This window comes from Limanda limanda, chromosome 8 (assembly GCF_963576545.1).
Source record: "Limanda limanda chromosome 8, fLimLim1.1, whole genome shotgun sequence".
Lineage (NCBI taxonomy): Eukaryota > Metazoa > Chordata > Actinopteri > Pleuronectiformes > Pleuronectidae > Limanda > Limanda limanda.
The window spans coordinates 802,170-816,129 of NC_083643.1; the positions used below are offsets into that span (position 1 = coordinate 802,170).

A 13,960-nucleotide genomic window follows, 5' to 3' on the forward strand; every position below is an offset into this window, starting at 1 on the left:
TGTACAGAATCATTATATTTGGGCTGATGTGGATCCTGCAGTTTGCGTTTGCAACAGAATGAGACACAAAGCTTATAAAAAACACAAACACACACTGAGCTGAGGGAACATCTCCTCTCTGCAGCAGCGTCTCCTCCTCTGACTCCACGTCAGGCTGCTCTGGAATCTCTCTGTTTGGACACTGGATGCAAACGACCTCAATCTGAGTTTCTCCTGTCAGACGAGCTGCAGATGATTTATACATATACATACATAACATATACATACATAACATATACATAACACTGGCTGGTTCCTGATGGAAGTTTCCAGAGAGTCAGGTGAAGTAGAGTCTGCAGATTTATCGGTTGACTGATCCTGATTCCAGCTTATTGTAGACGTATCAGTTCCTGCATTTTTGTTTGCAGGTATAAGAACTTTAATTTTGCAGAATAAACAATGTAGATTTGCATAAACAATGATTCATTTTCTTAGTTCAAGTTCTTTCTATGAGTTTTCTTTCTGTCCTCACTCAGTTGAAGTTAAAGACTTCAGGTGTTTATCTCCTGAAGCTCGAATGACGATGGGATGTTTCTTCAGCAGCATCATTTTCCACTCGGCTCTCAGCTCAGGACGACGGCGCCCCCAGCAGGTGAAGACGGGTCATTACAGCAGAGCTGTGGCCCCTGGTTCTGTCTCAGCTCATTTCTCTCTCTGGCTCCTGAACTTCACTCAGTCGATAATCATTTAAATCTACTAATATTCATGTGACTGAATTCAAAACGAGGCTGAAGAGTCAGAAAACATTCATCATCTAAATCAAGTTATTCTTCATTTGAACATAAAACCTAAATATTGTTTTAATTTTCCAGTTTAGGATTTTCAGTTAGAACGAACAATTCACGGATTCTGAAGAGACATCCAAAACAAAAGTGCAATTAGAAAACGTTGGGTCTACATGCTTCTGTTTGATCCCAGACTTTTATTGTGGAGGGAGACAGGAAGAACAATCGTGTGTGACGGTGATTTAGAGATTACAGTCTCATCGTTATGAACACGATATCTTAGGAACACCTGGAGGGAATTCCTTCAAATTTGGTACAAACGTTCACTTGAACTCATAAGATTTCGAGGTCAAAGGTAAAAGGTCGAAGGTCAAGGGGCCTCAGAGACTTTTAGTCTCTTAAACATGAAATCTCTCAAGTCTGTCTTTTATCTGCATGTTTTCATCAGTTGTCACTTGGACTCAAAGATGAACAGATCAGGTGTCGGAGGTCAAAGGTCACAGTGATCTTCTGAGTGGAGAGAAAAAACCACAGTATGTTTTTTTTAGTTTGGGTGAAGCAGACAGACTCTAATTTAACTGGTGTTCATTTCCCTTCTCCACAGAAGATCAGTCGCCAAAGTCTTGAGCTCTAGATTTTAATATTTGTCTTCTCACGTCGTGTAACAGCAGATCTGCTTCCTCACGATCCAACCGGAAATCTCTCCTGATGGGAAATCATGATTCAATCAAACACGAGTCAGAAGCTGCTTCTCGTTGGTGAAGATTTTAACAACTGATTTTATTCTTCATCAGATCTGTTCATTAAAAAAACAATCACATGTAAAGAATCATATTCCTGCTCCGACTGAATCACTGAGTATATTTCTGAAAGTCTAAAACCACATGAAACGACATTTCATTCTTCTTCACCTCTGAGAAAACACGTTCCTCTGGTTGTACAAACACACACAGACAGACACACACACACACACACGCGCACTCCTCAGTCGTCTGGTTCGATGACGCACTGCTCCACAATCTCTCTCAGGTTGGGGTTTTCCATGGCGGCCGCCACTCGCTCCTTATCGTTGATCTGTTTGTTAACTGACACACAAACAGATCATTACACACTTTAACAACACACTGGCATCATTACACACTTTAACAACACACTGGCATCATTACACACTTTAACAACACACTGGCATCAGGAGGAATGTTGCAGTGAACGAGATCTCCTGCTGCTTCAGATGTTAAAGACAAATGTCTGAACTCCCTTTTCAAGTGTCATTTATGCAGCTGACATTTTGTCCTGAGTCAGATGAACTTCAATATTAAGTCAAAATTCTGACCAACATCTGACCTGAAGATGCTCCAAACAAAAGGTCACATAAATGATGAGGATGAATTATGGATGACAGGATTCTAAAGTGTTTGACTTTGACTTGTGGAGAAAAGTTTAACGTGAGCACTTTTAATCGCTGAGTTTGCAGTTTGTTAATTCTGAAAACACCTTGAGGCTGCTCACAGGGGAAAACACTCGTGTGGATTTTGTTGACCACATTTCGAGGACTCTGAGTCTCACATGATTTGGAAAATTGTCTCAGCAGGAGTTCATTCAATCGTAAGAAGCCATTTTCTTTCTTTAATGACAAAAACAGACTTACTATCTTCCTCGGTAGAATGAGTTCCTTCTGAAATGTAAATTTCCAGCTGAGGAGACAAATAAAAAAAACTGCTGATGTTAAACGTTTCTTTTACAAAGTGAGGTGTGTTTGAAATGCTGGCCTGAGAATAAAAGAGACTCAGTGGAAACACAGAAACAAGTTCAAATGTAAACCTGAACGATCAAACAGAAGAAAGACAGAATAACAATTAATAAACTGTAAATACATCAAAAAAGTGTGTGTGAACAAAGATATATATGAACAACACAGTTTAGTTTCATCACTATTAAGATGAGAAATACAAACTCTGACAAACATATATTTAATGTCTACTTTAATTTTCTTGTTTGGTCCATGTCCCATCTGCTAACATGGAGGAGGCGGCTGTCATCTTCATCTACAGTCTATGATCAGTTAAATATGTGAACATGTAAATGCACGTGAACGCTGGTGGATGATGTGGTCGCTGCTCGAGTCCGGATGAGTCACGAGTCCTGGACTCACGTGTGTGGTTAAACACCGGTCAGGGGAAAAGAGAGCCGGTGTTTTATAAACCAGCTGCTACTCACCTTGTGTTTAAAAGGCAAACATCTCTGCAGCTTCACTTGTAAACACAAACCTGCAGAGACACACAACAAGGCCGTCAGACATCAGCACTGAAAACACAAAACGGGTCTGAAGTCAGCGGTTCAGAGATTTTCCTATAAATGATCTCAGGTGTTGGGAAATCCAAGGATGTGAAAAAGCTCCCTGAGGTGAAGTCCAAGCCAAGAGGAGATCCTGTTGGCCTCAGGTGTGAAGAACCAGCTCCTCTGGGAGCGTCAAAGCAAAACAGAGCTTAAATAAAACAGAGCGTGAGCCGAGTGCTTTTACATTCAGTCAAACTAGGAAGGATTCTCCTGTTTAAATCACTCAGTGTGAGAAGGACAGGTCTGATGGACTCGGTCGTGGGATCAGCAGGTTTCAGGCGAGGTTCAGGCTCATCTGCACTGGTTCCCCTCTGGGACATGTCGGAGGTTAAGACTCCGTTGGCGCCTCCCCTCAGACTAACTGATGAGCAGGTTACTAACAGTGAATGACAGCGTCAGTATCTATAGAACCTGAGCGACATGAGAATAATTCATCAAACACAGACGGGAACAACAGTAATTAAAGCTGAGTCACTGCTGGACACCTGCCAACAGATTCCACCTGACGGAGCCATGAACCCGACTCACTGGTCGAAAACAACCCAAAGGAGGAAAACACACACACACACACACACGGGAATATATGAGCAGTAAAGATGTATAGTGTTTACAGATGTATCACACCGGCTGCTTTTCTACAAACTGATCATATAGATTATTCTTCTGTTGACACACTCTCTCGCACCGACTCCTGCGAACCACAGATTAGAAAGATCTCCGCCAGCAGGAAGACGAAGGGTTGAACTGTCAGTTACACCAGCGGTAGTGATAACGAGGATCAGCTGCTCGGACCCGACTCCTGATCTCCACTGGGTAAAAGCTGACAAACAGCCGAATCAGGCTACATATATAAATATAATAAATATCTCCCCACTGAACGGGATGTAGACTCTGGATGAAGCGGATGTGGAAGTGCCTGCAACATGTATTCTGTGTAACGAGCAGCAGAGGGCGACTCTATACTTGCTCTTGGCCAATCAAGAGTCAGTGTCAGCTGTCAATCATCACGTCTCAGCCTGTTCTTATATCATCAAATAAAATAAAATAAAAACAAAAACTGATCAGAGGCAAAGTTTATGACCTATACTGCAGCCAGCCACCAGGGGGCGATGACATTTTGGCTTCACTTTTGGGAGCGGTGATGTCGTCCATCTTTATTTACAGTGAACGATTCACTCGGTCATTGTTCACCGACACCTCACTGGAGAATTAGCGCCACCAGCTGGTCACCTCCATGAACAAGCTCCTGGTGTTCATGTAAGTGGATAGAAACTTTTACTGTAAATTCATGAATATTATTGTGTACATTATAACATCTGGATTAAAACTGGGTTTAGTTTGTTTAGACGTTTACAGGTCTCAGAGTTCAAGGTGGAGCTCGGGTCCATGAGACGCTGACCTGTCCCTGACACAGAAGACTCTCGAGTGGTGAGGGCCCTTCAACCTTCACATCTTCTAATAAGAAGTTAAAACCAATACTGGCACTAAATACTGGACTTGATGGTTTGATTAATGGGATGTTCAATAACAACTTAACGCTAATTAGCTTATTCTGGCATCAGCTTCTGACATCATCAGCTGAGGGCTGAGGAGGCCCTGGACGAACCTGACAGAGGGAACACGGACCACCTTGAAAACCTTCTGAAAACAATCGTTGAACCTCTTTCAGAGTTCCCGTCTGTCAGGTTCAGATCTTGCGGCGTCGGTGGGTGTGGTCAGTGACTCACCGATCAGCGTGGCCAGGGAGCAGTGAGGGACGGTCGGGGAGAACTTGATGATGATCAGGTACTCGTCCTCTCCGAGCTCCCGCACCTCCACGCACTTCTCCGTCACCACGTCCAGCTCCTCCAGGGTGTTCGGCTTCTCCGGGTCCCGGATCGACCGGATCACATCTGGAGGGGGGGGGGGGGAGACCAGATGTGACACTGTATTCGACAGAGTCCAACAGTATACTAATACTCACAGTACTACACACTGACAGTATACTAATACTAACAGTACTACACACTGACAGTATACTAATACTAACAGTACTACACACTGACAGTATACTAATACTAACAGTACTACACACTCACAGTATACTAATACTAACAGTACTACACACTGACAGTATAACACACTCACAGTACTACACACACTCACAGTACTACACACTGACAGTATACTAATACTAACAGTACTACACACTCACAGTATACTAATACTAACAGTACTACACACTGACAGTATAACACACTCACAGTACTACACACACTCACAGTACTACACACTGACAGTACTAGACACTCACAGTACTACACACTCACAGTACTACACACTCACAGTATAACACACTCACAGTACTACACACTCACAGTACTACACACTCACAGTACCACACACTCACAGTACTACACACTCACAGTACTACACACTCACAGTACTACACACTCACAGTACTACACACTCACAGTACTACACACTCACCATAAACCTCTAACGCTTTCTCCTCCATCTTCCCGCTCCCCCCCCCTGGCTCCAGGTTTCCGGTGGTATCGAGTTGTTACCGTCACTGAGACTCGAGCTTCCTCCGGTTAACCGACGCCATGTTGACGGAACAGTGACCGGAAACAGAAGAGGCGGAGCTTCAGCTCATCTACACCATCTCCACCATCAAGTCCTCTTCTAAACTTCCGGGTCAGGTGCTTAGAGATCTGCGGTTTCTGCCGCAGCCAATCAGCGTCTCTGGGTTCCTGTCACTTCCTGTGTCTTGGCTTCAGGGAAAAGCAGCTGATGACCTATCTGATATAATCGGATTCGAGCTGCCGGGCTGCTATTGGTCAGACAGTGTCAGCTGACGGCAAGCAGCGGGTCATGTGACAGCTGACATGTGACCAGCTGTTTACCAGACAAGCAACAAGATGCTGGAGGCTCCGCGGCCGGAGACGAGCCCCATCGCGGTGTCTGTGATCCCCGAGGGCCGGGAGGAGGTGGCGGACATCCGGGGGGCGCAGCTCGCTCCGGGGGGCTCCCTGCTGGGCTGCCTGCTGCCCGGGACCCCCCCGGGGGGCCACCTGCTGCCCGGGACCCCCCCGGGGGGCCGCCTGCTGCTGTGGGACCCGGCGGACAGAGGCGCTCCTCCGGCGGCTGTGGACGCTTCCTGCACCGAGTGAGTCCCCGGTTCACTTCTCAGTTACAGTAACGTTTCACCTCAGTTACATGAGGGGACGTTACTGAAGTCAAGTCCTCTACATCAAGGACTTTTTATAATATAAACAAAATAAGATGATACACAGAGGAGTTAAAGTAAAGTCACGTGTTTGTATCACTCGACACAGAGAAAAGTACAAATACACACAGAGAGAAAGAAAAGACTGAATGAGGGAGGTGTTTACAGTGAGATGTGACGTCATTTCACTGAATATTTTGTGTTTAATGGCTTTTTTGTGTGATGATATTTTACAAATGGAGTCATAGAGATGTTCTAATAAATCACTTCCTCGTCCCCATGGGGAAGTTTGTCGTGGGCCAACGTGCTGCAGCAGTTTAACAGGAAATGATCAGAAGTTTCCTGGAGTCCACACTGTGGTTGTGATGTCACTTCCTCTGACATCACCTTCTCTCACTCTGTACTATTATTAAAATGCAGTCTTGATAATAAAAACAAGGACATGTAGGAGAAGCTGACCACGTGGTTGTCCTCAGGTTCTCGTGGGAGGAGCAGAGCGTCCCTGGCCGGGGGGGCGTCAGCAGGCTCCTGGCTGTGGGAGCTCAGTGGGACCTGAAGCTGCTGGAGGTGGAGGTGGAACCATCAGCCGCCGTGGCTCTGCTCTGCGTCTCTGGATGTTCTGCAGACGTCCTGCTGCAGGCTGTGAGACAGCAGGACCACAGTGAGTCCCGCCTCCTTCCTCAGGGCGGGGGTCACTTCCTCACTTCCTCCCGTTACACCATTACACTACTGTCCTGGATACGAGCGCCGCCATCTTGAGTTTGTGACGTCCAACACAAGACGAAGCCAGAAACCAGCTCTGAGAAACTTTGATTATGACCTTTATGTTTTGAGCCACCAGGGGGCAATCAAGATGCTGTCACGTCGTCCATCTTTAGATCTTTAGAAAAGTCAGAAATTAGTGTTAATGTGTAAATATTACTGATTTAAACTTTGCTTTCAGGTGTGTTCCAGCTGCAGTCGCTGCGTCTGTTGTCGTTCGCCGCCGGCCGCAGCTGCGTGCTGCTGAATGGTGATTGGCTGCTGCAGCTGCAGTGGCTGCAGGCGGAGGCGGAGCCTCAGATATTAACCTGCTGCAGCATCCAGCCGGCTGAAGGCGACAGAGACACAGCTGTCAGTCACTGTGTGAGCAGAGGCACGCTGTTCACCCTCAGCGCCGCTGGAGTCATGTGTATCCTCCGCCCAGATCTGCAGCTCCGCCCAGACAACCTGGATGGATGGATGGCTGGATGGATGGATGGATGGATGGATGGATGGATGGATGGATGGATGGATGGATGGCTGGATGGATGGATGGCTGGATGGATGGATGGATGGATGGATGGATGGATGGATGGATGGCTGGATGGATGGATGGATGGATGGCTGGATGGATGGCTGGATGGATGGATGGATGGATGGCTGGATGGATGGCTGGATGGATGGCTGGATGGATGGATGGCTGGATGGCTGGATGGATGGATGGATGGATGGATGGATGGATGGCTGGATGGATGGATGGATGGATGGATGGATGGATGGATGGATGGATGGATGGATGGATGGATGGCTGGATGGCTGGCTGGATGGATGGATGGATGGATGGATGGATGGATGGATGGATGGATGGATGGATGGATGGATGGATGGATGGATAGATAGATAGATAGATAGATAGATAGATAGATAGATAGATAGATAGATAGATAGATAGATAGATAGATAGATAGATAGATAGATAGATAGATAGATAGATAGATAGATAGATTACTTTATTCATCCCCGAAGGGAAATTAAGTCGTCATAGCAGCCGGTATATTTGAATACAATAAAATACAATACAATAGAATACAATAAAAAATATTGAGGTAGAAAGAATAGAAACAGAAACACAAGATAAATAGGTAGATAAGGTGCAGTGGCAAGATGATGGTAATAGTACTGATGATATGATGGTAATGTTATTGTTAGACAGTATATAAAAATAGTACAGTATATATAGTATATAATATAACATAATATATATTTATATATGATAGTAATTATATGAATATAATAGCAGTATATAGTAATAATGGCAGCAACAGTATATATAATAATAATAGTAAATATAATAATAATAACATGTACACATGTATAAAAATGTGTATATAGACTTATATATACAAAGAATATACAGAGAGTATGATATAATATAGGATATATAGTAGAGGTATAAATAAGGTGATCGGACGTTTAATAACAAACTAGTGTTAGAAACTCTCAGACTAAAGTTCCTCCCTCTAAGCTAACGACATGAAACATCATCATTGTGAGATCCTTGTATGTTTTGTCTCAGCTTTTCTCGCTGCTCTGAATTTCCCAGCCGTGTTTTCCTGAACCCTCCTCCAGCTGTGTTCAGTATCTCGGACGGCCTCCTGCTGGCCAGCGTTGATATCCCTCTCTACCTGAGCTCCGACCTGGAGGAGGACGACGCTGTCTCCTCCTCTCCGATCTCCTCCTCCTCCTCCTCCTCCTCCTTCTGCCTCCTCCAGGTGTCGGCTGACCTCAGCACGGCCGTCGCCGTCACTCGGTCTCACGCCGCCGTCGCCGTTGACCTCGACCGATACTTCAGGTGCAGAAACACACCAGCACAAACCCCCTCATGAGCTGTTGATTAACTTTCAAATTAAAATATTACATTTTATAGAGATAAGAGATGATTCCAGTTAAAACAGGTGATGGTAGATTAAGAAAAGAAAAGGTGCACTGACTCCACATGTTGGTAAATCTCCTTCGACCTCAGGTGACGGGTCTCAAATATGAAACAACCTGAAAGCTCCTGATTGAGGAATAACCTTAATGTGGGACAATCATGATATTTCCCTGTAAAATCATTCATTTGAATTGGTAACCTGTATTTTCAGTTTTCCAAAAGAAGACCAAGAATTTAGAAAACACAGATAATTATTCAGGATTCATTTGAACTCTGTTTTGTAGATTTTTTTCTATCTTTTCCCACTGCCCAAAATACAGATGCAAAAATGCTCCCTCTTGAAATTTGCGTTAACAAATGTCTCTCATCCTCTGTGGAGTCGGATAAAAATACTTCATCTTTCATTCTTTTGTTTTGATAAATACAGTCGAAGCACATTCACTTAATCCGATAATTCACTCTCACCATAGCTGTATTTGTATTTTTCTTATTTATTTTTTATTTTTTACTCAGATCACTACCATGCACAATAATATTCAACACTTTACATCTATATTTATATCATGGTCACTTAAAATGGTTACATTGCAATATTTATATTTCCATTATGCTATCTTGAAGTATTATTTATATTATGGTCACTTACTTTTTAATTATTTTTCTGTATCATGGTCACTACTGTTGCAATATTACTTATAATATTTTTGTTTTCATTACAATAACACTTACATCATTCCACTTTCTCCCCAGTACCTGCTTTTGCACAGTGTCTGTTTTGCAGGTTGTTTTTGTTTCTGTACTCTCATTATGTGTAGTTTAGTAAGTGTATATATTTTGATCTTTTTTATTGTGCTTTTATTGTACTGTTATTTAAATTCAGTTTTTCTCTTATTTTGCTGTAACAAGTGAATTTCCCCGTTGTGTGGATAAATAAAGAAGTCTAATCTAATCTAAAAACCGGAGCCTGGTTGGACGGCGTGCTGAGTTTCTCTGAGCTGCGTGAAGCTGTTATTTCAACATGTCATCAAGACCTCGTGTTGTTTTAAACTGAGTGAGGACGAGCATCGACTGATCCGAGGCATCCGAGTAAAGCTCATTCTGATGTTTCTGTCCCCAGGATGTGTCCAGACCACCTGATCTGTGCCGTCCCTCCTCCCCCCCCCGACCTCGGGACCCTGAGAGACCAGGACGATGTGTCCAGCTGCAGCCTCGCCGCTCTCGGATCCACCTTCAGTACTGACCGGTATTTAGAGTTCTGGATTATAACACTGAGTGTTTCCTCCGACTGCTCAGCTCTCAGGAGCGATGGCGTCCGTTTCGCAGCCGTTCTGTTGTGAGACGAGTGGTCGTCCACGTGTCAGAGACTCAGACTTACAAACATTTTCTCTGGAAGTAAAAGATAGAATTGATTCTTCACTTTTCTCTCTAACTTGTATTCGTCTGCCTTCACCTCTAGTTCCTGGGAAGCTCATCTGGCCTCCATGTACAGCAGAGCTCAGCAGGCTCCACCTCCCTCCTCCTCCTCCTCCCCCTCCTCCTCCCAGCCTGCCGGGAGGCCCTGGTCCTCCTCCCTCCCCCCCCTGGAGTCCCACCAGGCTCCGCCCCCGGCCTGCAGCCGAGTCCCTCGCGGCGGTGCAACCATCAGCTTCTCCGTCCCTGAGTCCTCCGCTCCGTGTCTGCTCGCTGTCTCCGAGTTCTCTGCCCTGCTGACCTTCGTCTCCCCCGGCAACAGGCTGACCACAGTGGCCTCATGGGATTTTGCCTCCGGGAGCGTGAGCCTCCACCAGGAGCAGGAGGAGGAGGCGGCTCCTCTTCTGCGCTGTGGAGAGAGGCAGCACCGACTGCTGCTGAAGAGTAAGTCCGACTCACGGTGGAGTCGAGGTCACACCAGTGGAGGACGGAGTCTGAGTGAATGGAGCTCTGCAGTAGACACAGGGGAGAACTTGTATGAATAACAACCAAATATACCAACATTTATATACAATCGAAATAACCACAAATTTCAAAAGAATGTACGAGTAATAGAAACAACATATTTCAATAAACAGCACAAATACACACAGTAACAACACACTAACAAAGAAGAAAACCTCATTATTACACTTTCACTTGCAATATCTGAATCTGGTCTTTCTCGCCTGCAGAGGCCGGCGTGTTCCAGGTCTTGTTCTCCGTTTCCCAGCAGGACCTGCTCAGCAGCTTGATGCTGTTTGGAAGTGCAGCAACAGTAGATGCAGTGTGTCACCTGAACAGCTGGGGGCGCTGTTCCGTCCCCATCCACGCCCTGCAGGTAGGAGCTAACGCCCACCTTCACGGGCTTCACCTGCTGATGCATCTCCAGTCGGCTGCTGTGATTTAAAGTGACGTTTCTCTTCAGGCCGGACTGAAGAACCGTCAGCTGGACACGGTCGACTTCTACCTGAAGAGCAAAGAGAACCTTCTGACCCCGGCGCCGGCGTCCGGGGAGCAGCCGACGGCCGCCACGCCCAGCCTGAGCGACTGTACGTATCCGCCTCGGCTTCAGGTATTCCACTATCAGGAGGACCTTGTGTTGCACGTTGCTCAGGTGTGTGTGTCTCTGTGTGTGTCTCTGTGTGTGTCTCTGTGTGTGTCTCTGTGTGTGTCTCTGTGTGCGCAGGTGTCCAGGAGTTGTGTCCTGCGTTGGACCTGCTGTGTTCGGCCGTCAGAGACTCCAACAGTGAAGCTCAGAGTCGACAGTTTTCAGAACAGTTGCTCAACTTCACCTTGAACTTTGTCAACACACAGATCCGCTCTGTGCTGTCCAGCTCCCACTGTACGAACACACACACACACACAGACACACACACACACAGACACACACAGACACACACCAGTCCACCAGAAGTAACACAACGCTGTGTTGTGTCAGCAGACGAGGATGCAGGTGTGCGGAGCTGCGTGGACGTGCTGGACCGCTACGTCACTGAGCTGAGGAGCTACATGAAGAGATATCCCTGGCCAGCAGGGGGCGACGTCTCCAGCACCGACTCTGCTGCTCCAGCTCAGGAGGAGGCGCTGGAGGACGAATGGGAGGAGCTCCCGACCGAGGTGACGTCTTAGTAACGAGAATAAAGAAACGTTTCCTGTTGTGTCAAACTTTTGCTTTTAGTTCATTATTCTGTGTGTGTGTGTGTGTGTGTGTGTGTGTGTGTGTGTGTGTGTGTGTGTGTGTGTGTGTGTGTGTGTGTGTGTGTGTGTGTGTGTGTGTGTGTGTGTGTGTGTGTGTGTGTGTGTGTGTGTGTGTGTGTGTGTGTGTTTTGCAGGAACTGGTCCATCAATCCATCCTGACCAATCAGATCCCCAGAGCTCAGGCCGTCCTGAGGAGGCGGAGCCGCCCGGAGCAGCACCTGTCGGCTCTGAGGAGGGAGGGGCTTCGGCAGGTCTTCTCCCGCCTGCAGCAGCGAGACGTGCAGACCGCCGCCGCCCTCCTGGTCAACATGGTCAGAACATGGCTCCGCCTTCTTCTTTGTAACACATGTGTGGATGAGGGAAGACATCGACTCACACGTGGATTCGAAACTGATAAAAGGTTTTTGTTTCCAGGGTTTCAGCGTGAAGAAGCAGCTCCACAGTTTCTGTCTTTACACGGACGACAAACACCTGAGGGAGTTCGTGGTGAGTCTGTGATCTTTATATATTCATCTCATATTTAACTTTGAGGGCCAGGTTGACAAAATGAAGTCGTAACATAAGGACTTCTCAGGTTCTCCCTCTAACAAAAGCCTTAAATTATGACTTTATTCTTGTAATATTACAACTTTATTCTGGAAATCTCCGATGTTTTTCTTCAGCGTGGCCCAAATATTCTGTTGTTCACCGTAGACGGATGTTTGGCTCCGAAGTTCTTCTTCCTGGTCCAACATGGAGCCAACAATTATTCCAATGCTTTGCAATCTGCAGATTTAGTAATTATAAGTTACATACGGTGATTTAGTAATTTTCAAATGCTTTTCTCCACTTGACAAGAGTATTTGAAAACCATAATGTTGCTATGATCCAATTAGGGGTGTCACGATACCAAAAATTCAGTAGTCGGTGCCAATACCAGTAAAATAACACGATTCTCGATGCCAATTTCGATACCACGGTAAAAAAAATGTGTTGTTAATGTCATATATGGTAATTCAATGTGCTTGCGCTGCGCATATACTGAGGGTTATACGGTAGTTGCGGTCGCATGTGAGTGACGCTTTGTTGTGAGACACGTTATGCATTAAATGATGCATCTGCCTCACGCCGGGTTTACACCGGACGCCAAAGCGACTCGTCAGCGCAGCACCAAGCCTTAAATAACAGCTGGCTCCCGTCCACTCCCATGCGCCGCTTCAGCTTCCGGTGTAAACAACCATGTGCCGGCGCGCTAGGGATTAGCGCGGAGCGGCGGCGTTGCTTCCGTGTCCGGTGTAAACCCGGCGTCAAACGCAAAGTTCTTCCATACACGACTCTTTGTGCCTTTTTAATAAACAAGTCGAGGTGGAGCGAACGCTGCAGCCGCAGTTGCCGTCTTGGTTTTCAGAATGTAAACGTCGACTGGCGCAGCACCGATGCTAATGCTAAGTTGCTAACAGCTGCTGGCATCGAAGCTGACTTCAAAAACTTGGGCATCGGCATCGTTTTGTTATGTTAGTATCGACAGGGATCGTAGGTATCGGTTCTCGTGACATCCCTAGTTCCAATAGAGTTCAACTCTGATGAACTTCGACCTGCGATATTTGCTTCACATCTGCATGCGTGGGACAGTGTCCTCACAAGTCCCCGTGGACTCTGATTGGTCCTCGCAGGTGGAGGAGCTGTCGAGGCGGAGTTACTTTTCAGAGGAGGAGATGCAGAGTGTGATGTTCATCAGGCAGATGGAGAAGCTGGGATCAGTGTTTCCGTCTCGCCGCCCTGCGGACGCCACAGGGCTCAGGTGCAGATTCATCTCATCCCTCTCACATCCGTTCAGCTGAGTCA

General features: G+C 46.1%; 2 protein-coding genes across 2 annotated transcripts in view; one reads left to right on the forward strand and one right to left on the reverse strand.

Annotated features, from left to right (window-relative positions):
* Positions 1 to 1,523: 1,523 nt before the first annotated feature.
* Positions 1,524 to 5,719, reverse strand: ciao2a (cytosolic iron-sulfur assembly component 2A). The gene is made up of 5 exons (XM_061077355.1): positions 5,571 to 5,719; positions 4,829 to 4,993; positions 2,982 to 3,031; positions 2,413 to 2,458; positions 1,524 to 1,849 (listed from the first exon to the last, which is right to left on the reverse strand). Exons 1-5 carry the CDS (start codon positions 5,596 to 5,598, stop codon positions 1,749 to 1,751), a joined length of 390 nt encoding a protein of 129 aa, XP_060933338.1. The 5' UTR covers positions 5,599 to 5,719; the 3' UTR covers positions 1,524 to 1,748.
* Positions 5,720 to 6,001: 282 nt separating this feature from the next.
* Positions 6,002 to 13,960, forward strand: part of spg11 (SPG11 vesicle trafficking associated, spatacsin) — a 33,882-nt gene continuing 25,923 nt past the window's right edge. Inside the window, exons 1-13 of the mRNA XM_061077358.1 lie at positions 6,002 to 6,252; positions 6,789 to 6,973; positions 7,256 to 7,483; positions 8,683 to 8,905; positions 10,104 to 10,229; positions 10,443 to 10,840; positions 11,131 to 11,276; positions 11,364 to 11,487; positions 11,625 to 11,780; positions 11,880 to 12,055; positions 12,271 to 12,447; positions 12,551 to 12,622; positions 13,789 to 13,916. Coding sequence (XP_060933341.1) covers positions 6,005 to 6,252; positions 6,789 to 6,973; positions 7,256 to 7,483; positions 8,683 to 8,905; positions 10,104 to 10,229; positions 10,443 to 10,840; positions 11,131 to 11,276; positions 11,364 to 11,487; positions 11,625 to 11,780; positions 11,880 to 12,055; positions 12,271 to 12,447; positions 12,551 to 12,622; positions 13,789 to 13,916 — 2,387 coding nt within the window. The 5' untranslated portion in view covers positions 6,002 to 6,004. The remainder of the gene's footprint in view (positions 6,253 to 6,788; positions 6,974 to 7,255; positions 7,484 to 8,682; positions 8,906 to 10,103; positions 10,230 to 10,442; positions 10,841 to 11,130; positions 11,277 to 11,363; positions 11,488 to 11,624; positions 11,781 to 11,879; positions 12,056 to 12,270; positions 12,448 to 12,550; positions 12,623 to 13,788; positions 13,917 to 13,960) is intronic.

Coding starts and splice junctions, on each gene's coding strand:
- ciao2a (XM_061077355.1), bottom strand. CDS start 5,598: ATGGAGGAGAAAGCGTTAGAGGTTTATG. Junction 4,994..5,570: donor GAAAGCGTTAGAGGTTTATG/GTGAGTGTGTAG, acceptor CCCCCCCTCCAG/ATGTGATCCGGTCGATCCGG. Junction 1,850..2,412: donor TCATTCTACCGAGGAAGATA/GTAAGTCTGTTT, acceptor TTTGTGTGTCAG/TTAACAAACAGATCAACGAT.